The sequence below is a fragment of the Leucoraja erinacea genome, chromosome 5 (genome assembly GCF_028641065.1).
Source record: "Leucoraja erinacea ecotype New England chromosome 5, Leri_hhj_1, whole genome shotgun sequence".
Lineage (NCBI taxonomy): Eukaryota > Metazoa > Chordata > Chondrichthyes > Rajiformes > Rajidae > Leucoraja > Leucoraja erinaceus.
Genome location: NC_073381.1, coordinates 71229412 through 71255132, shown reverse-complemented (window position 1 = coordinate 71255132; position 25721 = coordinate 71229412). Strand labels below are relative to the sequence as shown.

Genomic DNA, 25721 nt, shown 5'->3' with positions numbered 1-25721 from the left:
AGACATACGTTAATTTAATTAAAAATACTGCATAGACTCTACTATTCAAAGTCTAAACTGAATAAAATCTTTCCAAACGTATCTCCTATTTGTGACAAATGTCTCCTTCAAGAAGCAACTATAACACATTCCTTCGCCTCTTGCATAAAATTACATAACTTTTGGAGAGAAATTTTTGAAATTCTCTCAAAAACATTAAAAACAAAATTGGGCCTCGATACGGAATTGATTATTCTAGGAACGTAAGAAGCCTGCTCCAAGCTATCAATATTTAAAAGACGTTTCCTCAATTATGGTCTGAAACGGCGATAAAACTAATACTCAAATTTTGGAAACATACATCTGTCCCTATTCTTAAAATGTGGATTACAAACATGTCTGAGACGCTACATCTTGAAAATATTAGACTTGTCTTAGCAGAAAAACCAGAGCATTTTTCGAAGACATGGACACCATTCATTGATTTATTACAAGGATAGTATGGTGCAACACAATTTAGGAGTTAAATCTAATTACGGGTTGGGTGATCGGCGGGGAGGGACGCGAGGCAGGTATATCATCATCTTTTGTTTTTCTTTCTGTTTTTGTCTTTTTATTTCTCTACGTCTTCCTTATTTCTTTTACTTACTTGGCTACTCCAATTTGGTAGTCTAGGGATTCTATCCTTGCACATCCACATTTTCTCTCTTGCTTTTTCTCTCTTCGTTTCTCTTAACTATCGCTAAAAATTAAAATTGAAGCTGTACAATAACTCTATTATGTCATATGCCGCTGGTTATATTTTTGTACACTGCTTCTAATAAATTAAATTAAAAAAATTAAAAAAATTGGAGGACAAAACTGCACACAATACTCCAGGCGTTGTCTCACTAGGGCCCTGTACAACTGCAGAAGGACCTTTTTGCTCCTATACTCAACTCCTCTTGTTATGAAGACCAACATGCCATTCACTTTCTTCACTGCCTGCTGTACCTGCATGCTTACTTTCATTGATAGACAAAAGTGCTGGAGAAACTCAGCAGGCGCAGCAGCATCCATGGAGCGAAGGAAATAGACAACGTTTCGGGCCGAGAACCCTTCCTCAGACTGATGGAGGGTGGGGGGGGGTGGGCGGGTAGAAAAAAAGGAAAAAGGAGGAGGAGCCCGAGGGCTGAGGGAGAGCTGGGAAGGGGAGGACACAGCAAGGGCTAACGGAATTGGGAGAATTCAATGTTTATACCACCAGGGTGCAGACTGCCCAAGCGGAATATGAGGTGCTGTTCCTCCAATTTACGGTGGTGCTCACTCTGGTCATGGAGGAGACCCAGGACAGAGTGGTAGGATACGGAATGGGAAGGGGAGTTGAAGTGCTGAGTCACTGGGAGGTCAGGTTGGTTAATACGGACCGAGCGGAGGTGTTCGGCGAAACGATTGCCAAGCTTACTTTCATTGACTGATGAACAAGGACCCCCAGATCCTGTTGTACTTCCCCTTTTCCCAAATTGACACCATTTAAATAATCTGCCTTCCTGTTTTTGCTACCAAAGTAGCACACATAACCTCACACTTATCCACATTAAACTGCATCTACCACGCATCTGCCCACTCACCCAACCTGTACAAGTCACCCTGCATTCTCATAGCATCCTCTTCACAGTTCACACTGCCACCCAGCTTTGTGTCATCTGCAAATTTGCTAATGTTACTTGTCATCCCTTCATCTAAATCATTAATATATATTGTAAATAGCTGCGGTCCCAGCACCGAGCCTTGAGGTACCCCACTCGACACTGCCTGCCATTCTGAAAGGGACCCGTTAATCCCTACTCTTTGTTTCCTGTCTGCCAACCAATTTTCTATCCACGTCAGCATTCTACTCCCAATACCATGTGCCCTAATTTTGCCCACTAATCTTCTATGTGGGACATTATCAAATGCTTTCTGAAAGTTCAGGTACACTACATCCACTGGCTCTCCCTTGTCCATTTTCCCAGTTACATCCTCATAAAATTCCAGAAGATTAGTCAAGCATGATTTCCCCTTCATAAATCCATGCTGACTCGGACCGATCCTGTTACTGCTATCCAAATGTGCTGCTATTTCATCGTTTATGATTGACTCCAGCATCTTCCCCACCACCGATGTCAAGCTAACTGGTCTATAATTCTCCGTTTTCTCTCTCCCACCTTTCCTAAAAAGTGGGATAACATTTTCTACTTTCCAATCCCCAGGAACTGATCCTGAATCTATACAACATTGTAAAATGATCACTAATGCGTCCACGATTACTAGAGCCACTTCCTTACGGACCCCGAGATGCAGACTATCAGGCCATGGGGATTTAACAGCCTTCAATCCCATCAGTCTGCCCAACACCATTTCCTGCCTAATGTGGATTTCCTTCAGTTCCTCCATCACCCCAGATCCTCTAGCCGCTAGTACATAGGGATTCCTTGATGCCTTTTACAGAAAGCATTAGTAGTACCTTTCCAATGTTTTGAGTGCTTAATCTGTGCTATAAAGACCACGTGAGAGGAAATAAACTGATGAGCCAAACACCTGATATTGCTTATAATTAATTTAGTATAAGAGTACAACATTCTGTTCACTGTATCCATCGATAGAAATGAAAAAAAAGTCTTCAAGAATCCTTTTTTTCCCAAATATCATATCACTAAATTCAACTGAACAAAAATTCAAATTTGTGCCCATAAAAATAATTATACATCCAAAATATCAACATTGAGAGAAAAATAATTTGCTTCTGGATAATTAAAATGAATTCTAAATATTGAAGTCAAGGCAACAACCCCTGGTCAAATATGATATCTTACCATGTGTTCCACTTTTGTCCAAAAAATTGCTGAGGTTGAACAAAGTATTTCTAGAGGCCAGATACTGAATAAATCTCTGCAAAACATAAAAGTGTATATATTATATTTGCTGTAGATGTCCGATATCAGATGTTTGGTGCAACTTACATTTTTAATTTCTTCAAATTAATTTATTAAATTCACTTTGTCAGTGATTTACTATATCAAACATTTCCAAGCGACTGCACACATTGAATCCATTGTGCTTAGTATTTTGATCTTTCCCAACTTTTTGTACCTTCAGATTTTTCATTGAATGTGCCTTCCTACAGTTGATATACTTCACCTTGATCTGAAGGTTTTTTTAATCATTAGCCTTGGCCAACATCTTTCGTACAAATTTTTGTTGATCCAATTGTATACAAGCCTTCTTTGCTTTTTTCCATAATGCACTTTAAGAATCAAGCATATTTTCTCAGTCAATGTTGGAAAGCATGTTACTATAAGTAGCAGAGCTGCATTCTTGGCTATGACCCAGGAATCAGTTTAAAGTTCTTAAATCGTTTCAAACCCATTAAGTGTTTTAAAGAATTAGTAATTAGCTCAATAATTATGAAAATGCTCTTTTCTTTCCCTCAAGGCCAAGAGAATGGGAAAGATTACCAAGAGGAAAGCAGCTATATCAGCAAGCTGGAAAAGGCTTTCTTAGGGTTCAGTTGTGGAATGGCAGAACAAACAGACTAAGATTCTGGCCCTTTAGATTTCCACAGCGTTCTCAGATATATCTGATCCAGGCCAGATTTGTCTACCTTCAGCACCTCTTTGACCGTAATACTGACAGACATTTGATCAAGATTTGAAAGGAGTTATCTTTTGGAGTCAGAGTCATACAGCACGGAAACAGGATGCTCGGCAACTCACGATGCCAGCCAAGATGCCCCATTGAAACTAATCCCATTTGCCAGCATTTGGCCCATATGCCTTGAAACCTCTCCTATCAATGCATCTGTTTAAGTGCCATTTACATGCTTTTACAATACTTGCATCAACCACCTCCTCTGTTAGCTCATTCATTATATTCAACACCCTCTGGGTTTTATCTTCAATCATAGCTTCATTTCATGATTTTTTTTAAGTTCAGTTGTTACAAAAATGTGCCCTTATGGAGTTCAAACTACTGCCCAAGATGAGATACTAAATAAAATTCAGTCAGAATTGGAGAAGAAAAAATAGTAAATCCTTTTTTTTCCTGAACCCATGGTTCTGAACACATGGGCAAATGACACTATTCTGCATTACGGAAAACCTTGATAAGGACAGCTGTAGAGGTTTCTTGTAATGTACAGATGATAGTTAATGGAAATCAGGCGTCACAACAAATGCATTTTATGGAAGCGCTCAAAAAACATTTGTGGAAGAAGAAACAGCTGATGTTTCAGTCAACGATTGCTCATCTGAACAATCATCACTCAAAAAGAGGGACAGATCTACATTCTAGGTCTGCTTGGATCTTCTGATTGATAATACCTAACATTCACTAGTGCAGAAACAACTTACAGAATTCTCAGTTCTCAGGTTGAGAAATATATCTGGCAAGACACCCATAAACATTCACTATCAGCAATGGCTTTGACAGGGTGAGAGTGATAGCAAGACCTCATTATCTAACAAAATCATTCTGTCAGCAGAGCTGGATGCTCACATTGGGAGATACCCAGTTGTGTGCTACACCAATGAGCTGATATCCAAGGCGCTGGCCAAAATCTGCGTCTGAATAATGCTAGAAGAAACAATAGTCCACCAGTAGATGGCTACAATTTCCAGACCAAAGATTGTATCACTAACTGTTTCTCTCCACAGCTGCTTCATCTTTGCCCCTTCCCATTATCTTCAAACTTAATTATTCGCCGTACGTTCCTATTTCAGATTAAAGGTCATTTGAAATGCTTGTTCTATTTCTCTCCCCACATTGGCTCCATCAGATGATTTTTTTTTTCCAGCATTTTAGTTAATTTAACTTCTTTCATGCATACAAATCAAGTATAGCATTCTTTAACAGTAACTTGTTTTTCTGCAACATTCACAATATTCAAAACTGCTATGTCTCATCATCGTCCCTTCTGTTTCAACTCTATTTCATATTTTAGAATCTACCTACCCCAGCATAGCTAGTATAAAAATCCCTCTTGCCATTTCCCTCTCAATGATCTATTCACTTTTCACATCTAAGCAACACGAAAATTGCCAATGTAGGCTATTATCCAAGATTTCACGAGGATCTAGATGAACTATGGTTGCAGTCCATCCGGCCCAGGTGACTTATCCATTCTTCAGCCCTTCCAGCTTCCCACGCAACTTCTCCCTAGTTATAGCCACTCCACTAACTTCCACCCCCTGACTCTCTTGAATTTCAGGCACGTTGCTGTTGTCCTCCACTGTGAAGACTGACGCAAAAAGGTTATTCAACTCCTCTGCCATTTCTTTATTCCCCATTATCACTTCTCCTGCATCATTCTCCAGCAGTCCAGCGTCCACTCTTGCCCTTTATATAACTTAAGAACCTCGTGTTATCCTCTTTTATATTATTGACTAGCTTACCTTCGTATTTCATCTTTTCTCCCCATATTGTCTTTTTAGTTACCATCTGTTGTTCTTTAAAATCTTCCCAATCCTCAGGCTTCACTCTAATCTTTTCTATATTATACACCTTTTCTTTTAGTTTTATACTGTTCTTGACTTTCCTTGTCAACCACAGTCACCTCTTTTCCCCCCTAGAACATTTCTTCCTCTTTGGAATGAAAAAGATCCTGCATCTTAAGGATTATTCCCAGAGATTACAATGTTTAAAATATATTTGGACAGGTACATAGAAAAATGATATCAGAGGTAGGGGACAAATGCAAGATTTTTAGCGTAATGAAACCAGCTCAGACAGAATCATTGCATAAATGTTAGTCAGTTGTTTGGAGGGATTTTATGTGGTGGTGGTGGAGTAAGGACTTTAATTCTGTTTGGTCCATGCTATATCATTCTAGCTCCGAAACTACATAACCAGCATTCAGTGGCACAACGGCGACCCGGTTTAATTTCCCGCTGGTATCCCAGCCATTTCTGTTAAAAAACAGGCAAAGGAAAAACTACAGTCAAGACAATGAAACCAGGTATAAAATTAAAGTTAAAAAAATAAAAGCCTTCCAAATCAAAATTTTAAGCAAATTTACAGATATATCTGCCTACAGTGTACTTTGACCGTGGGTATGTTTGGTGCGCAGACGACATGATTGTGTTTTACAATAGTTTAAATTGTGCACCTGTATGTTTTTGAACCTCAAGAGGCACATATATTTTCAACACTTAACTAACAAGAATCAAAATCACTTTGTATTATTTCTCACTTGAAATGTATTATATTTAGCTAACAACATTCAAAAGGCAAAATAATAGAAAATGGTGGTTATATCTTTGGTTATATCCCTGAACATTAGTTAAATATTGTTAACAATAAACAAACAATTAGACTTAAAACAGTCAACAATCCAAACAGTCTTCCTGAATCCAAATCCATAACGCGAGGATTTGAGTATAGGAGTAAAGAGGTCCTTCTGTAATTGTACAGGGCCCTGGTGAGACCACTTCTGGAGTATAGTGTGCAGTTTTGGTCTCCTAATTTGAGGAAGGATATCCATGCTATTGAGGCTGTGCAGAGTAGGTTCACAAGGTTAATCCCCGGGATGGCGGGACTGTCATATGAGGAAAGATTGGAAAGACTGGGCTACTCTGGAATTTAGAAGGATGAGAGGATCTTATTGAAACATATAAGATTATTAAGGGTTTGGACACGCTACAGGCAGGAAACATGTTCCCAATGTTGGGGTAGTCCAGAACCAAGGACCACAGTTTAAGAATGAGGGGTAAACCATTTAGAACAAAGATGAGGAAATATTTTTTCACACAGATAGTTGTGAGTCTGTGGAATCCTCTGCCTCAGCGGTGGAGGCCGGTTCACTCGATGCTTTCAAGAGTTAGATAGAGCTCTTAAAGATAGTGGATTCAAGGGATATGGGGAGAAGGCAGGAACGGGGTACTGATTGTGTATGATCAGCCATGATCACATTGAATGGTGGAGCTGGCTCAAAGGGCCAAATGGCCCGCTCCTGCACCCATTGTCTATTGTATTCACTGGAATTTAGAAGGATGAGGGGGTTCTTATAGAAACGTATAAATTATAAAAGGACTGGACAAGCTAGATGCAGGAAAAAATTTCCCAATGATGGGCGAGTCCAGAACCAGGGGCCATAGTCTAAGAATAAAGGGGAGGGCATTTAAAACTGAGATGCGAAAAAACGTTTTCACCCAGAGGTTGTGAATTTGTGGAATTATTTGCCACAGAATGCAGTAGAGGTCAATTCACTGGATGGAGAATTAGATAGAGCTCTAAGGGGCTAGCAAGAATCAAGGGATATGGGGAGAAGGCAGGTATGGGTTTCTGATTGTGGATGATCAGCCATGGTCACAATGAATGGCGGTGCAGGCTCGAAGGGCTAAATGGCCTCCTTCTGCACTTATTTTCCACGTTTCTACGCTGCTCTGATTTGCGCTGGGCCTCACTCTGACAATGTAGGAGGCCCAGGACAGAAAGGTCAGTGTGGGAATGGGAGGGGTAGTTAAAGTGCTGAGCTACCGGGAGGTCAGGTAGATTAGGTAGATTAGCTTGGCTATCGTTTCGCTGAACACCTCTGCACAGTCTGCCTTAACCTACCTGATCTCCCGGTAGCTCAGCAATTTAACTCCCCCTACCATTCCCACATTGTATTTTCCCGTCCTGGGCCTCCTCCATTGTCAGAGCGATGCTGAGCACAAATTGGAAGAACAGCACCTCATATTTTGCTTGGGTATGAACATTGACTTATGGCTTCAAGTAGCCCTTGTTTTTCCTCACTCTCCAACCCCTCCCCCTCCCACCAGTCTTATTCAAGTATCAAGTATATCTTTATTGTCATTTTCCTGAGTACTCACATACCCAGAGAAAACAAAAAAACGTTGCTCAACCAGTGTCCATTCAGTGTGCAGTAAAAAATAAATAGAAATAAAAATACATATATCATCATGAACAATTAAACACTCTACTCTCTACTAAACATCAACAGGCGTTCCGATCGGCAGCAGCACGACAGTGGCTCTGCTGCAGTGTGTCCAGGTTGGTGGTTGGTGCGCGATACTTTGGCAGGTGGCAAAGTCCGTTTATCAGTCTTATAACCTGCGGGAAGAAGCTGAGGAGCATCCTGCTGCTTTTGCAGCTAATGCTCCTGTACCTCTTCCCAGATGGCAGGATGGAGAATATGTGATGCGATGGGTGGTAGGGGTCTTTGATGATGGAGATGGCTCTGCTGATACATCTCTTCCTGTATATGTCCAGCAGGAAAGGGAGTGGAGCACCAATAATCCTGCTGGCGGTCTTCACAATCCTGTCTAGTTGGTGCCGTTCGTACGCCTTGCAGCTCCCGAACCAGGAAGTGATGCCGTAGGTTAATGTGCTCTCGATTGTCTCCAACTACATTCTATATCTGTCCCGCCCACTTCCCTGATATCAGTCTGAATAAGGGTATCGACCCAAAATGTCACCCATTCCTTTTCTCCAGAGATGTTGCCTGTCCTGCTGAGTTACTCCAGCATTTTGTGTCTACCTTTGTGTTTAAAAGATGTTTAGATAAGTACAAGGATAGAAAATGTTTAAAGAGATATGGTCTGCATGCAGGTAACTGAGACTAGTTCAAGTAGGCAATTTGGTCAGCATGGGCGAGTTGGACCAGTTTCCATGCCTTATAATCCTTATGACCCTATTGTTATAGGAGATCAACCTCAGTCCCAGGACATCAGTACAAGTGCATCAGATCAGTGCTCGGAACACAAATAGAGTGTCCTTCCATCCATCAGAAGACCCAGAGACCGGGCTATTCAGTGAGGACTACACAGTTCAATTTAGTTCACAACTTTACAATTCTATTGTACAGAGTATATAAAGTTTAATTAGGAAAAAGTAACAAATACAAAAGATCCCGAGAACAAGATACCCAAGTGTTGAAACTCAATCAATCCATATTACCAATAAAGAATCCAGTATTGATCTTCATGTGTCTGACAATGCAACTTGAAGAAAAAATATATAATTTACATAGTTTTATGAGTGTATGTATTATGGTCAAACATACTTGCATCTTCTCAATGTCAATTTTTAAATTTTCAAACTAGTATCAAGTGGGTGTAATCAACTTTAAATAATTATTTGCCTGTAGGCAAGTGAACCTGGCTATATATTGGAGGCTCTGATGTTAACTTAAAAATTCTGGATGCAAAGAAGTTAATCGGTGCTCTCACACTTTGGTGTGACCAAACGCAGTGCAGGCGTCCAGTTTGCAGAACACCTGACCTGAGCTCTAATCACAATGGTCATCCGAGCTCCAAGATACATGCCATTTAACTCCCATCCCCACTCCTACTGGTGTTCAGGGGGAGCCCCAACACAGACAAGAACTACACCTCATTCTGCCATGGACTATAATCCATATGTCGACAACCCAATGGTATGAATATTCATCTATTCAATTTCAGATAACTTTGGGGCCTCCATTATTTGTTCCCTTTCCCATACCCCTGACCCTTTAGCCCCCATTTTTCTACCCATGAGCTCAGATCCATTCACTCACAATTCATTTATTAGATCTCCTTCCCATCTTGTTCCACCTGCTCCTCGTCTCTCCCATTAACACCAATCACCCATTACAGCCTCTGCCTTGACCTTGCCATCGAAGGAATCGTACAGCCTCTGACTTGCCATCGAAGGGATCTATCGAAGTCGCTGCCTCAACAAGGCAGCCAACATCATCAAAGACCCACACCATCTTGGCCACACACTCATTTCACAATTGCCATCAGGAAGAAGGTGCAGGAGCCTGAAGATTCAGATTCAGATGATAATCTGAATTAACCAGGTTCAGGAACAGTTTCTTCCTTACAGCCATCAGGCTATTAAACACGACAACAAATAAGCTCTGAACTGCAACAGACTATTATTATTATTGCACTATATTTGTTATTTATTGTGTATGTGTGCATGTGTATACACACTGAACTTTTTTTCTACTTCCGTTATGTACTCTGTTGTGCTGCAGCAAGTAAGAAGTTCATTGTCCTATCTGGGACATATGACAATAAAACACTCGACCTCTCTCTGGCACATTATCCCCCTGCTCACCTGATTCTGTACATGAACCATCAGCCCATTTCACACCTCCCTATTTACACAGACTATCTTCGCTCAATGAACCTTGACCCACAATATAAACCATCCCATCAATTCCACAAATGTTGCTTAACCCATTGAGATCCTCCAACAGTTTGTTTTTTTACCCTCTCTATGATTGGAATTTTCATTCATTGCATTCTTGAATAAGCTTGCTCTTCCTGTAATTCCAAAATTGTTTATTTAAAGCAAATCAGGTTACAGAAAGTACTCTAAACTTTAAATGATATACTTCCTCAACACTGCACCTCCACTAACAGCTTTTCTCCTACATGATACACACACACACACATACATCTCCAATCAAAGACAATATTTTTTTTGGATAAAACCAGGATGATATGCATTACTCCAAAATCTATAGACAACAATAACATACATTCCACTCCTTTGATTCAAATACACAAGTTTGTTAAGTTGGAGGTGTTACGTTTTTAAGATGGAAATGAGGCAAATAAAATCATGAGACATTTTAGGTACAAAAACAGGACTTACATTTTCAGTTTCAAAGCTAGTATATCACACTCTTCCAAATCCAGATTTACTCGCTTGACTAAGCAATATTGATTGTACCGACAGAAAACAAGATGGGCTCACGCATTATAGTTGTAGGATCAACACCACAAATTAATCAATTACAAATCCTGAGAGTTGGGAAGTTATTAGTATTAATATCTCATTTTTCGGAGCACAAACTTGTAAGTCTAGTGTAATAGCCAGCTCATTCAATCAGTGCCATTGTCAAATTTCCACCATGCAAAAGTGCTACATGATCACAAAATCAAATGCAATCTCTACATTCAAGGCCGTACTAATCATCTATCAAGCATGGCTCAACTTCAGAATTTAATTTATGCACGTAAAATTTAACCAACATTAACGTGGAGTTTTGGTATATTCATTTTCAATGGAAAATTATAGAACATAAATTCCAATCTCAGAATTGCTCCATGCACAAACAATACTGACATATCTCTGTTCTCAGTGGCATTAAATTACCTCATTGCCATGGACCATCAAATGATGCGTGGTAACCAAAGCCTTAAACACTACTACCCAGCTACTGTTCGTTGCTCGCTCGAAAAGAGTATCAGCCATCTGAGGAATGTTAACATTGGTCTCATTCGTAGCTTGTATAAGATCTGAAAAGCAAAAACATCAAATTCAATTCAGACAATTCAGGTCATAAGAAATATGTTCTTCAGTTAGAATTTGCAACTTAAAAGTAGCAAATAATTTAGTGTGAGAAAAAATACAGGAGCGCAACTGAAGAATTTGAATTCAAGACAATAAGCCTGAAGACACCTCATTTCGAAACATATATTAAATAGTTTTCACCCTCCCCCATACCCACCCCAAACTGCAGTTAACATATATAGAGGCTGTGGGAAAACAGTAAGTTGGAGATTCCCTCAATTCATTGTGGGTAAGGATTGTCGTGGTCTGCAGCTGTGGACATTGACAAATACACAGAAGCAAGCCTAGGCTACATCTCATCATGCCCAGGGAATTTATCCACCTTTAAGCCTGCCAATATCTAACAAAACATGACAAGGTTGGAATAACTCAGCAGATCAGTCAGCATTTCTTGGAGAGCATGGATAGTGAAAGGTTAGTTTGGGAATGGCAAGAGGAGATAAAATGATTAGCAACCGGGAGAACCAGTGGACATTGGCAGACTGAACGCAAGTGTTTGGCGAAACTGTTGTTGTGTCTATACATGGTATCGCCAATGTACGGGGCCACATTGGGAACACCGGATGCAGACGAGGTTCGAGGAATTGCATGTGGACCTCTGTCTCACCTGGAAGGATTGTTGTGGAGTCCCCAAATGACATCTAACAACCCATTTGAATGGTAAATTCTTTTAGAATCAACTGCCCCATCAAATTAACCGATGTTCTACATAGTAAATGCAGATTATAAGTATTCATTCAAGTCCACACCTCAAACCTCCCACTTGCTGCTTTAATTCCAATGTGTCCTACTCTTTCCTTCTCCAAAACTACCTTAAAATCGCAGGTTATGAGCACCAGCTGTAAAATACTCTCTCACCAATTCTCCCACTATTCCTGGCTACATTCACAAAGGCCCAGTGCAGACCTCCTTTATTTGGACCGTCCATGCACAGGCTTTAAATGTTTTCCTGGATTCCCTTTAAAATTCAACCCTTTCTCTTTTAGAGGTGATGCCACTTTAATATTGGGGAAGTTGAAATCGTTGCTACTATCATTTATTACTTTCACACTTCTGTGATTTGATCCTCTATCGGAAGTTGATTACAAGGACGCTGGTAGTACACCCACAGCAAAGTGATTTCCTCTATTTCCAAGTTTCACTCATATGGTCTATTTGAAGAACATTTAAAGATATCTTCACTCTTTATCTTAGTAATTAACGATTAATATTAAAGTGCCATCTCCTTTAACATTCTACCACCCCCCTCCCACCACCTATAATCAATGATGCCTGAAGAATCTCTACCCAGTAATTGCAAGTTGCTGGCTCTACCCATCTTTCAAACATGTTTCTAAGATAACAGCAGTTATTCCTCCATGCTAATCAATGCCCTCGGTACACCAATTTAATTTGTCAGACTCCTTGCGTTAAAATAGATGAAATCCAGACGTATTCCTGCCTTATCAAGTCTAAGTATGCTGTCCATTGAATTGGTTTGGTTTTGCTGTTTCTTGCTGCTCATTACACTCCTATTGTGCCCCATTCCTCAGCCAAATTAGCTTTAATCCTCCCACATGTTGGGATAATGCAAAGGAAGTGGCAAAGCAATAATATTCAGACTTCAAAATAAATTTCTGGACAAACAACGAACTGCGATGAGTGCTTCCAGTTTTTTGTCAAAAAGCAATTTTCAAGGAGAACAATGGTATCCAGTTGTGCAAGATGCATGTCCTACCTCTCCAAACAAATGCTGATGCAGTGTTGCTGATACAGGTGCACAACCTTTTATCCGAAATTCCAAATAACAAAAAGCTCCAAATAGCACACATTTTTTCGGTCCTTGAAGAAAAGTCCTTGAAGACGTTCACCGAGGGCGGCTCGCAGAGGTGACAGCGGAACCTCCGGTCGGTCCTCGAAGAAAGGGGAACTAAATCCCCATTCATAAAAGAGAAGGTGAGGGTATATTGCGCGGGAGGGTTAATAATTGACAATCTGCTGCTGCCTGCCCGCTGAGTTAAAAAGTTCCCACGCTAGACTCACGATACACAATGTATCGCGAGTCTTGCGTGGGAACCTTTTAACTCAGCAGGCAGGCAGCAGCAGATTGTCGCTCCCTTCAGTTTCACCCCACCTACACCCCTCTGTTTCCCGGCCATGTGTGTGACCCCTTCCCTCCCCTCTCCAGCTCCCCGCCCATTGCACCGGCGCAGGGGCTTTGCACTGTCTTCACGTCGGCGAAGCCAGCAGGTCAGTGCCAGTCACCAGAGATGTCAGGACCAACGGGACACCGACCCCCAGGCCCACTGCAAGCACGGAGATCCCAGAGACCCACAGCCAGCAGGAGCCCAGCCCCGTTCCAACTCCAGAGGAACACGCTCCCCGTAGCGACAGAAGCTTGGTGTGCAAGGTACATCGTGTTCTTGGGGTTGCGGATGAGGGGGCGCAGCTCGGGCTGTGACATCTCCGGCCACCCCCCTGTACAGGAGCTGAGACTGGGAACTGTACCGCCCTTGCAGGTGAGCAGGAGAGTGGGGTTGTTTGCAGTTGCAGAGGGAGGGGGCAAGGGCGGTACAGTTCCCAGTCTCAGCTCCTGTCCAGGGGGGTGGCCGGAGACGTCAGGACCAACGGGACACCGACTGCAAGCACGGAGATCCCAGAGACTCACAGCCAGCAGCAACTCTAGCCCAGCCCCGCTGCAACTCCAGAGGAACCCGGGTTGCAGCGCAGCTCGGGCAGTGGGCGAACTGCCACTTGTCGCTGTAGCGGCCCATCGGGGAGCGGGTTCCTGTTGTTCCTGACGTCTACCGTCACCCCCCTGGACAGAAGCTGAGAGACGTCAGGCCCACCAGAAGCCGCTCCCCGATGGGCCGCTACGGCGACAAGTGGCAGTTCGCCAACAGCCCGAGCTGCGCCCCCTCATCGGGACACCGACCCCCAGGCCCACTGCAAGCACGGAGATCCCAGATCAGCAACTCCAGCCCAGCCCCGCTCCAACTCCAGAGGAACACGCTCCCCGTAGGGTCAGAAGCTGATGGTGTGCAAGGTACGTCTTGTTCTTGGGGTGGCGCAGCTCGGGCTGTGGGCGAACTGCCACTTGTCGCCGTAGCGGCCCATCGGGGAGTGGATTCCTCTGGAGTTGGAGGGACAGGGTAACACAGCGGCTTTTGAGAATGGTGGGCAATCACTTCCAAAGTTCTGCCCACACAGTCAGTACACCTCTCCTACACTTGTCTCCCGCACTAAGATTATCTCGCAGAGAATGATCCCAGCCTAACCCTCCCTATTCTGCAAGAAAAAACTACATTGAAGACTCAAACTCGCGATCGAGTAACTGCCGGGATCAAGGCGCAAACTCGCGACCTTGCGGATATGAGCCGAACACTGGGCCAGCCGTTAAAATCTACGCTAAAAATCTTCCATTCCGAAAGCCGAAAATTTCCGAATTACGAAAAGTGTCTGGTCCCAAGGCTTTCGGATAAAAGGTTGTGCACCTGTATATGAAATATCTGTAAGGGATCTACAATTCAGATTTCCTTTAAGGGTCAGCGAGTTTGGTAAATTATTGTGGCTAAAAGTGTGCATTAAAAACTATTAATTTGTTTGAGGCTCAAGATTTGCTGGGTATTTTCATGTTCACAAGTTATAGGAGCAGAATTAGCCCATTTGGTCTATTAAGTCTACTTTGCCTTTCAATCATGGCTGATCTATTATTCCCGCTCAACACCATTCTCCTGCCTTATCCCCATAACTCCTGACATCATTACTAATCAAGAATCTGTCAATATGCACCTTAAAAATATCCATTGACTTGGCCTCCACAGCCATCTGTGACAACAAATTCCACAGATTCACCACCCTCTGACTAAAGAAATTCCTCAACTCCTTTCTAAAGGTACAGCCTTTTAATTTGAGGCTATGGCCTCTGGTCCTGGACTCCCACTAGTGGAAACATCCTATCCACATTCACTCTATCCAGGCCTTTCACTATTTGGTAAGTTTCAATGAGATCCCCATCATCCTCCTAAACTCTAGTGAGTACAGACTCCGTGCCATCATATGCTCATCTGGTAACCCTGGGTTTTGTAAACCTCCTCTGGACCCCCTAGAATACCAGCAACATCCTTCCTCAGATATTGGGCGCAAATCTGCTCACAATATTTCAAATGCCGTATGATAAAGCCTCAGCATTTTCCTTGATGGCCATCCTCTTTGTCCTGGTTTCACACCTAATACTGCCTTATCTATGTATCTCCCTCTTCCCTGACATCAGTCTGAAGAAGGGTCTCGACCCGAAACATCACCCATTCCTTCTCTCCAGAGATGCTGCCTGTCCCGCTGAGTTACTCCAGCATTTTGTGTCTATCTCAGCATTACTTCCCCGTTTTCATATTTTAGTCCTCTTAAAATTTTGTAGTTGCACCTCAATTCACTTCAAGTGAATTAATTGTCAAAAATTACACCGAGATCTTGATCAGTTGGGCAGTGTGCTGAGGAATGGTTAATGAAGTTTAATACAGATAAGTGAGAGGTGTTGCATTTTGGAAAGTCAAACTAGGGCAGAATCTTCACAGTTAATGTGTGGACCTTGGGATGCAGAGGGCTCTAGAAGTTCAGGAACATAGTTCCTTGAAAGTGGCATCACAGGTAGATATGGTGTTCAAGGCAGCTTCATCAGTTAGGATATTGAGTGTAGAAGTTGGGATGTTATGTTACAGTTGTACAAGATGTTGTTGAGGTCACATTTTGAGTATTGTGTTCTGTTTTAGTAATCCTGTTATGGGAAAGGGCCCAAGCTATTGAGAGAGGTTGGGTAGGCAAGGACTTTATTCCTTAGAGTGCAGGAGGCAGAGTGATCTTATGGAGGCGTATAAGACCATAAGTGGAAGATAGGATGACCCTTATGGGCCTGACCCACTTAGGCGACTTTTTAGGTGACTACAGGAGACTCTGCAGTCGCCACATGGTCGTCACATGTTCGCGGGTGGTTGTCAGGGAGTCGCCTTCATGGTCGCGAGGAGTTCCCGCATTCTGGGAACTAGTCGCGGCCTCATCATGGTGATCGCAAATTTTTCGACATGTTGAAAAACTAGCGGCGACTTGAATGAAGCCGCCATGGAGAGTAGCAATAATTCGCGTGCCGTAGGTGGGTCGCCAGGAGGTCCTAATGGGTTGCCAGGAGGTCGAAGATTCTCAGAGGTTCTCGTAGGTTGTAGCTGGTGCTGACTGGTGAATTTCATTAGCTCAATGAGAAAAAAAAAAGGTCAGCAGTAGTTTTCAGAACCAAGGATAACTGACCAGTAACGTTAAATGTCTGCCGACCTTCACAGCCATGTATCTGTGGCTTCTTAAAAGTTGTCTCCACTCCTTCTTCCCCCTCTTACACCCCTTTTTTTTAAAGGACTTACCGTACACTGTAGCCGTCTTAATTACAGTGCCAACCTTCCTGTTCATCGCAGGTAGACAAAATTGCTGGAGAAGCTTAGTGGGTGACGCAGCATCTATGGAGCGAATGAATAGGTGACGTTTCGGGTCGAGACCCTTCTTCAGTCTCGAGCTGAAACGTCACTTATTCCTTTGCTCCATAGATGCTGCCACACCCACTGAGTTTCCCCAGCATTTTTGTCTACTTCGATTTTTCCAGCATCTGCAGTTCTTTCTTAAACATTCCTGTTCATCGCTGTGTGTGTGTGTGTGTGTGTGTGTGTGTGTGTGTGTGTGTGTGTGTGTGTGTGTGTGTGTGTGTGTGTGTGTGTGTGTGTGTGTGTGTGTGTGTGTGTGTGTGTGTGTGTGTGTGTGTGTCGCTCTAACGGCCGCAGGCTTCGGGGTACTTAGAAGCACATGATAAAATAGCATGGTTTTCTTAAGGGAAGATCTTGCCCAACAAATCTGTTCGAATTCTTTAAGGAAATGACAAGCAGCATAGATTAAAGAGGTTGTGGACGTTGTTTACTTAGATTTTCAGAAGACTTTTCATAAGGTGCCGCATCAGAGGATGCTAAACACGATAGAAGCCCATAGATAGAGGATAGGCTGACTGGCAGAAGGCAAAGAGTGGGAATAAAGGGGGTCTTTTCTGGTTGGCTGCCAGTGACAAGTGGTGTTCATAAGGGTAGGTGATCTGATATTTTTCATGTTATATGTTAATGATCTGGATAATGGAATTGATGGCTTTGTGGCCAGGTTTGCAAATTATATGAAAATAGGTTGAGGGCCAGGTAGTGTTGTGGAAGAAGGAGTCTGCAGTAGATCTTGGACAGGTTGGGAGAGTGGGCAAATGGAATACAAAGTAGCAAAGTGTGCAATCATGCACTTTAGTAGAAGGAATAAGAGCATAGACTATTTTCTAAATGGGGACAGGATTCAGAAATCAGAGGTGCAAATGGACTTGGGAGTGCTCATGGTGAATTTCCAAAAGATTAATTTGCAGGTTGAGTCAGTAGTATGGAAGGCAAGTGCAATGTTAGCATTCATTTCCAAAGGACCAGATTATAAAAGCGAGGATGCAATCAATGCTGAGGCTTTTTATGGCGCTGGTTAGACCACATTCGTAATATTGTGAGCAGTTTTGGGCCCCACATCTGAGGTAGTCCAGAGGTGGTTTACGAGAATGATCCTCGGGATGATCGGCTGAATGTATGAGGAGCGTTTGTTAGCTCTGGGTCTGTGCTAGCTGGAGTTTAGAGGGATGAAGGGGGAGGGTTCTCATTGAAACCTACCAAATAATGAATGATAGGAGAGTAGATGCGGACAGGATGTTTCCAGTGGGAAAGTCTAGAACCAGAGGGTACAGCCTCAGAATAAAAGGACGTGCCTTTAGAAAGGGGACGAGGAAGAATTTCTTTAGCCAGAGGGTGGTGAATTTGTGGAATTTATTACCACAGATGACTATGAAGGCCAAGTCATTGGATAGTTTTAAACGGATTTGATAGGTTTAGTAAGGGCATCAATGGTTATGGGGAGGGCAGGAAAATTGAGTTAAAAGGGAAAAAGAATCAGCCATGATTGAATAGCAGCATAGTCTTGATGGACCGAAAGGGCAAATTCTCTTCATATGTCATCCGATATTTACTAATTCAAGCACCGAATGAAGTCTCTTTTCTATGTACACAACAAGTTCTGCCCAAATTACATAAGGTTAAATATCATGAACAACAAGGCCCAACATTGACTTGCCCACATCACTGGCTTTGCTATTGGATGAGTAATTAACACTTAACAAATAAGTACTTGGTCTAAAGATTAAGACAATAATTTGGAAACAGCAGGGATCTACAGAAGTGATGAAAATGTCTTCATATACAAACCCAAAAGGTTCACAGATCCTCATAGAAGCCTGCTGTTCTCATTCAAACAACCCAAATGTAACTATCGTCTCACAACAATATCAATGTCATTGAACAGCTCATTCCCAGTGCTGACGCAAGCCAAGGTGAACAAAATAATGATGCCTGCATACAGGGAATCCAACTGCTGATTAAGAAAATTTTCTGCAAAATGCTCACATCCTCACGGATATTTCTAACATTAGAATTTCTAAAGGTATCTTTTCAAAAGCTGGCTGGCAAGAATTGTAGTAGACTAACCATCTATTTATAGTAGGAATTTATTATGACTTAAAGCAACGCACCAAACAATTTTTTTTAAACTTAGTAATCAGGCATAACTGTCGACTACAAAAGGTTCTTGGATTCAAAAATTTAATTGGAGTATTAACTTTTCCCTTTTAATATCCATTGAATCAAAAGGAAAAAAGTGAAATGCGATGCCACTTTTCACTTCCATACTCAGTGACCAACATTGGTTCCTTTAAATTTCAGTTAAACAACTTGTTACTACAGCAGTTTTGGGATATTTTGAAATTGTTACTCATTTGTTAACCTGAGCAACAACTACAGTTGAAGTGAATGTAGTCTAAAATATCACAAGGATTGGTACTGGGGCTTCAGCTTTACATCATGTGTCAATGCTTGAATTATAGTTGTTAATTCAGTAAGTGGAATAACAAGTGATGCACAAGTTACAGAGGTGTACTTTGTAGAATTCATTTGGAAATCTGAAGTCATCTTACAGATTAAAAAAAAGAATATTTTCCAGAATTTTGCTGTAAAGGAAATGTGCACAAGTTCCAGGTAGCTATGTATAATCATTAACAACTGGTGCATATTGTATCAGAATCAGTGCACAGGAGAAAATTTAAACCATTTTGCTCACCTTGGTCCTGACCAGCTACCTAATAGCTCCACACACCCACCTTCAAAATTCCTGCAGGATGTGGGAAGTCAGGGACACCACTGGTGCTTCTGACAAGTACACCTGCAGAAATTGTGTCCAGATGCAGCTCCTGAATTAACATGTTGGGTAACAGGAGCAGCAGTTAGATGACCTCAGGGCCATCCAGGAAAACAAATGTTTCCTGGACAGGACCTACAGTGAGGTTGTTACACCAAAGATACCGGAAGAGCGAAGGTGGGTGACTGTGAGAAAGAGGAGGAAACTTGGAGTGCAGGAGTCCCCGGTGTCTGTCCCTTATGAAAACAGGTACACCCTCTTGGGAGCTGTCGAGACAGACGACGCTTCCAGTCCGAGCTGCGGACAAGTCGCTGGCTCCAATCCTAGCGATGAGATGTGACAGGCAAGACTGACGTCAGGTGTCAGTCATAGTGGTGGGTGACTCCATTGTCCGAGTGGCGGACAGGAGATTTTGTGCCGGCACACGAAACCCGAGGATGGTCTGTTGCCTCCCTGTTGCCAGGGTTCAAGATGTCTCGACCAGACTTCAGAACATCCTCGAGAGGGAAGGTGAGCAGTCGGAAGTGGTTGTGCATGTGGGCACATACTACATCGGGAAGACGAGGAAAGAGGTTCTGCGACATGAGTTTAGAGAGTTAGGGAGAAGGCTGAAAAGCAGGACTTCTAGGGTGGTTATCTCTGGATTACTTCTAGTCCCGCGTGCTGGTGAGGGCAGGAACAGGAGATTACGCATCTGAATGTGTGGCTGAGGGGCTGGTGCAGGGAACAGGGTTTTAGATTTATAGATCACTGGGATCTCTTCTGTGGTAGGGGTGTCCTGTACAAAAGGGACGGGTTACACCTTAACAAGGGGACCAACATGCTGGCAGGCAGGTTTGCTACTGCTACATGGGTGGGTGTAAACTAAACAGTGGCGGGGGGGGGGATTGACAATTTTTGGAGTATAAGGATGGAGTTAAAGGGGGTGAGAATACAGAACTGCCCACTCCATCGACTCCTTTAAGTCAAGACTAAAATCTTATCTATACTCCCAAGCCTTTCCTGACATCCACTGAGCGAAGGCTATAGGGGGGTTGCACGTAAGGTCACTGGGTCGCAGGGCTTGACGCACGGAGCCGCTCAATCCATCTAGAAGACATCCGTCAAGACATATGTTATTATTGCAAGAAACGCGTACTTTCCTGCCTGTTAAAAACCGCCAAAATGTTGAATTTTTGCGCTGAACAAAATTGTGGAAGTCAGGGTAAGTGTGAGAGACATGTACCCAACTTTAGAATTCCAAACGTGAAGCGAAATGAAGGTAAAGAGAAGCGAGAGCTGAAGGGACAACAGCAGCTTAAGTGCTTGGTAAACATTGGCTGTGCAGATATCGTAATTGAAAATATCTGAATTATCGCGTTTGCTCACTGCATTTCATCAACAGTAAGGCATTATTTGTGTTTTTTCTTGATTCCTTCGGTATCTAAAAAGTCTCAGAAGTGATCAATCGGGCTGTAAATTTTTCATCAGATGCGTTTTCATTTTGTACGTAAAAACCCACTTGAGAACCATGATTTTTTTTAATTACAGCCAGATTTATCACTTCTGAAACTTTTTAGATGCCAAAGAAATCAAGAAAAAACACAAATAATACCTTAGTTGATGAAATGGCCAATGTTCGCTAAGCACTCTGTCTGTTGTTGTCCCTTCAGTTCTCAATTCTATCTACCGTCATTTCTCCTCACTTATGGAATTCTGAAGTAGGCTAAATGTCTCACACGCTTATCCCGATTTCCATAATTATTTGCAGTGCAAAAATTGACATTTTCGGAGGGTTTTAACCGTCCCGCTACATTGGAAACAATGGTAAGTGCCTACCTGCAGTACATAGCATGTAATCCATTTGAAGTAGCGTAGCAACAGTACGGGTCATGGGTCGTGACCCGATTGCCATGAAACCTCCCTATATGTATATATGTATGTAGTTTGTTTGTTTATACTATTCTTATAATCCTGGCATCACATCACTCCAGTCCTCAAACAACTTCACTGGCTTCCCATCTCCCACCTACACAAAATCCTGATCCTCACCTACAAAGCCCTCCACCATCTGGCCCCCCCATATCTCACTGACCTCCTCTCCCCCTACCAACCCTCACGGTCCCTCAGATCCACATCAGCCTTCTCCTCTCCATCCACAAGTCCAACCTCCGCAGTTTTGGGGACAGAGCCTTCTCCAGGGCAGCTTCATTTTGTGAACACAAACTTGTTAAAAAGGCGAGGCAAACAATTGGGCTGCAGCCACTTTACAGCCGCATCGAGGGGGCTCACCATGGAGTAGACGGGAGTTCAGTGTTATTTGCAGCTCAGAGAGCCGTGACCCTTGGCAGAGACTGTGGCAGGGTCTGGCAGAGACTGAGTGAGTCAATACACTTCCGGGTTAAATAGTCCCTCCCCCTGCCGCCAGCGGGGGCAGCAGAGAGAATGAGGAATTTTTTAAAAACATTAATATGTCTCTGATTTTTCATCGATGGGAAAAATCCTCCGATCCCGGAAGGCGGAGGGGGGCTCTGAGCAAGGTGCCAAAAATGACGTCCGTTGGTGGCGGCGTTCTCTCGGAAATCGCAGCACAGTGGGCCAAAAGCGGTCAAGATCAGACTTTTAGTAATATAGATAACCAAGTTGTAAGAATACATACATCTTGTTGATTATCCGTTGCACATTAAAGGATGATCGATGGTCAGTGTAGACTCTGTTTCCATGCTACATCATTTACAAGTAGTTTATATACCTACACAAAATCCACCTCTGCTAAAAAAAACCATATTTGGCAGTCCCTTAGGATAGAAAATGACTTGCTTCCACTCCACATTGTGGGTTGTGGTGGCTGATCAACCAAATGTTGGGTTGTTGGCACTTCTTCAATCATTTACACACAGATGTCTGTGTGTTCCTGATACATTAACTTAAGGTTCTCCAATTCTTTTCCACTTTGATATTCATGGGGCAGGTATTCCCAGAAGTTCACCCCCGCCCCCCGACGCTCAAAATTAGAAAGCTTGTGTACATCCATGAAATATTTTCTTTTGTCCGGCTGGTAAAGAGCTTTTTGAGGTTTGCTGCTGGGGATATTGGTCTGGAAGTGATTGATGTGCTTTACTTATTCTTCCAGTAAATTAGTTGAATTTTGGCAAGATTGCAGAGCTTTTAGGTGTGTCTTGAGGTAGTCCCAATCCAAAACAAATCTGAAAGGATGGCACAGTGGGAGAATTGCTGCCTTATAGTGCCAGAGACCCGGGTTCGATCCTGACTACAGGTGCTGTCAGTACGGAGTTCGTATTTTCTCCATGTGACCGGGTAGTGGTCTGGTTTCCTCCCACACTCCAAAGACTTATAGGTCTGTAGGTTAATTGGCTTCGGTGAAAAAATTGCGCAGACTCGGCGAGCCGAAGGGCCTGTTTTCGCACTATCTCTAAAAGCAATGCAGGCATCATTGGTGTGTATAGACCTTGAGTTTTGTACCCTGTTTAATGTTGATCTTGTCAAACATCTTTTTCCTTAAGGAATTCAAAGACTGTAACATGGACAAATTATGTACTGGGTCACTACGTTCAAATCCATCAATCCAGATTAGTCATTTTGCGTACATGGATAGTACAGGATTGGAAGGATATGGACTAAACGTGGGCAGGAGGGACTAGTGCAGCTGGGACAAGTTGGCCTGTGTGAGCAAGTTGAGCTGAAGGGCCTGTTTCCACACTGTATTACTCTATATAATCGGATCTTCCAGAAAATTGGTGACATGGCCATGTCAATCATAACTGCAACATATCACTTAAATAAATCAGTCTCACTTGCCTTTTCAGAGATGAGCTTGTAATATTGGATTTCAAGTAGTCCATCCAAAATGAAAGGCTACCACGGGTGAACAAAGAGGAAGATGACTGAACTTTATTGCCTTCCATCACAGTGTGAAACGTTGATTCCGCTGTGGTGGATGTTTATGTTAAACCTTGTTGTGTATTGTGTTCTTTTTATTCGTATGACTGTATGGTAACTCAAATTTCACTGCACCAATTGGCGCATGTGACAATAAATGTGAACTTGAACATGAACAGACAAAAAAGTTATAGATATTAAAATGATGTATAACTGAAAGGTGGAAAAACAGAAGTTTGAGGGACTACAATTTAAATTGCGCACTGTTCTTCTTTTGCCTTCAAACCAGAAAGGCAGAGTTTAATTTATATGTTTAAGAAGGAACTGCAGATGCTGGAAAATCGAAGGTACACAAAAATGCTGGAGAAACTCAGCGGGTGCAGCATGGACATCTACACCTCCCGCTGCCTTAGCAGGGCAAAGAAGATCACCAAAGACAGCTCCCATCCTGCGTTTGGACTGTTCGACCTGCTGCCCTCTGGAAGGCGCTATAGGTGCATCAAATCCAGGACAAACAGACTCAGGAATAGCTGCTTCCCGAGAATTATATCTACCATAAATTCAAATCCACACATGCACTGACTACACCGCCCAACACGGACTTCCATCTGTATATATGTATATATGTATGTAGCGCCGTAGAATTTGTGCACCTATTCCCCCCCCCCCCATCTCCCTTCTGTTTTGTTTTTCTGTTTCTTGTTTTTTGTGTAAAATTGTATGTATGCACTGAGTACGAGCAGCTTTCAGTTTCACTGTACATGTATAGTGACAATAAATGGCATATCTATCTATGGAGCAAAGGAAATAGGCAACTTTTTGGGCCGAAACTCTTCTTCAGACTGAGTTTAATTTATTCAGGAGTTTAATTTATACTTCAGCATCCAAATTAAATTTTTTAATATTCAGTGAAAATCACAGATTAAGTACACGTAAAACATGTTCAGAGATCTTCAGTCTTCAGTGGTCTACGACACACAATGCTGTTCTTACTAAAGAATTGCTGACGATTCTTGAAATCTGACATTAGAAAATGCTGAAAACACAGGTCAATGTGCATGGAGAAAGCACAGAGCTTGCATTTTTCATTCAGTGGTAAATATGCAGAGTTTAAAGTTAGTATCATATTGTTAAATGTTGCTTTGCTGTCCAAGGTAACTTGTCTTTACTTTGAGATGCACTGTCTTAAAATACAAGCGAGACGGATTTACCTACGCAAGGCCCATCTGTTATGATTGGCATGGCTTTTATTTCACCAATCTTTTGAAAGATCTGGTTGTACAAAAGCAATTTCATGTTTTTACCTTGATCAAGGATAAGAGATTTGGAGCTCAACTATTCTGGGAGAGTCCATACTGAGCATATTATTGTGTAGTTATTATACGTGCACTATTAATGATTCCTTCTGCTACTGTTCTAAAAGATCATTATGCACATGTTAGATGATGCAAGGTTTAAGAGACGCTTAAGCAATAATCCACGTTATGCGAAAGGAGCCAGTATTATACCTGTACTGGAATAATACAATCACGAATCCAGATAGTCCGAGGTGTTTAACTAGATCAATACAAGAAATGGCAGATTATCTTAAGGAAAGTTTAGAAGATTGGGAGGGTCTGATAAAAAAAATACAAAGTCTTGAGGATCTGACAAATGGATGAACCAAGAATGCTCTCCGTTGCAGAAGAATTTAGAACAAGGGTACCTATTTCAGATAGAGATAACATAAAATTTCCTAAGCAATGCAAGTCTTGGAACTCCCTACCTCAAAAGGGTGGTGAAGCAGAGATTAGATATCTAATGCTGAGTGGATAGATTCTTGATAAGCAAGAATTAGAAAGATTACCAAAGATGGAGACAAGTGCCAAATCCAAGTTGCACTCAGGTCAGTCATGATCTCACTGAATAGCAGATCACATTTGAGCAGCTGTGTTGCCTATTCCTAATTCATACATTCATATATTCTGCTACAGATGAATGGCAGCATCACCCAGGATGCTATCAGAATTCTGAGCCGAGCATTTAATGCCACATAAAGACTGAATATTGCTCTCCGTAATATAGAATTTGAAAATAATCACGTGGGGCCATTTTTCAGCTGAAGACATTTCCATTTAATCTTTTGGTACATCTATGCCGAGTCAACTTTGGTCAAGAATGTGATGTTGGAAGAATCACCTCCCGTTGGCTTAGATATCTATGATCAATCATGACTCAATTTTGTAGACCAGAAACAGTCTTGTACACACTTTTATTTCCCTCCCAAGGAGAGCCAGATTACA

General features: G+C 42.3%; 1 protein-coding gene across 14 annotated transcripts in view; it reads right to left on the bottom strand.

The window, feature by feature from the left end:
* The window catches only part of snap91a (synaptosome associated protein 91a), a 140430-nt gene that overhangs the window by 99334 nt on the left and 15375 nt on the right, over nucleotides 1–25721 (bottom strand). For all 14 annotated transcript variants that reach the window (XM_055635888.1, XM_055635886.1, XM_055635887.1 and 11 more), the window contains exons 2-3: nucleotides 11092–11234; nucleotides 2814–2889 (exon numbers count right to left, since the gene is read on the bottom strand). In XM_055635888.1, coding sequence (XP_055491863.1) covers nucleotides 2814–2889; nucleotides 11092–11234 — 219 coding nt within the window. The remainder of the gene's footprint in view (nucleotides 1–2813; nucleotides 2890–11091; nucleotides 11235–25721) is intronic.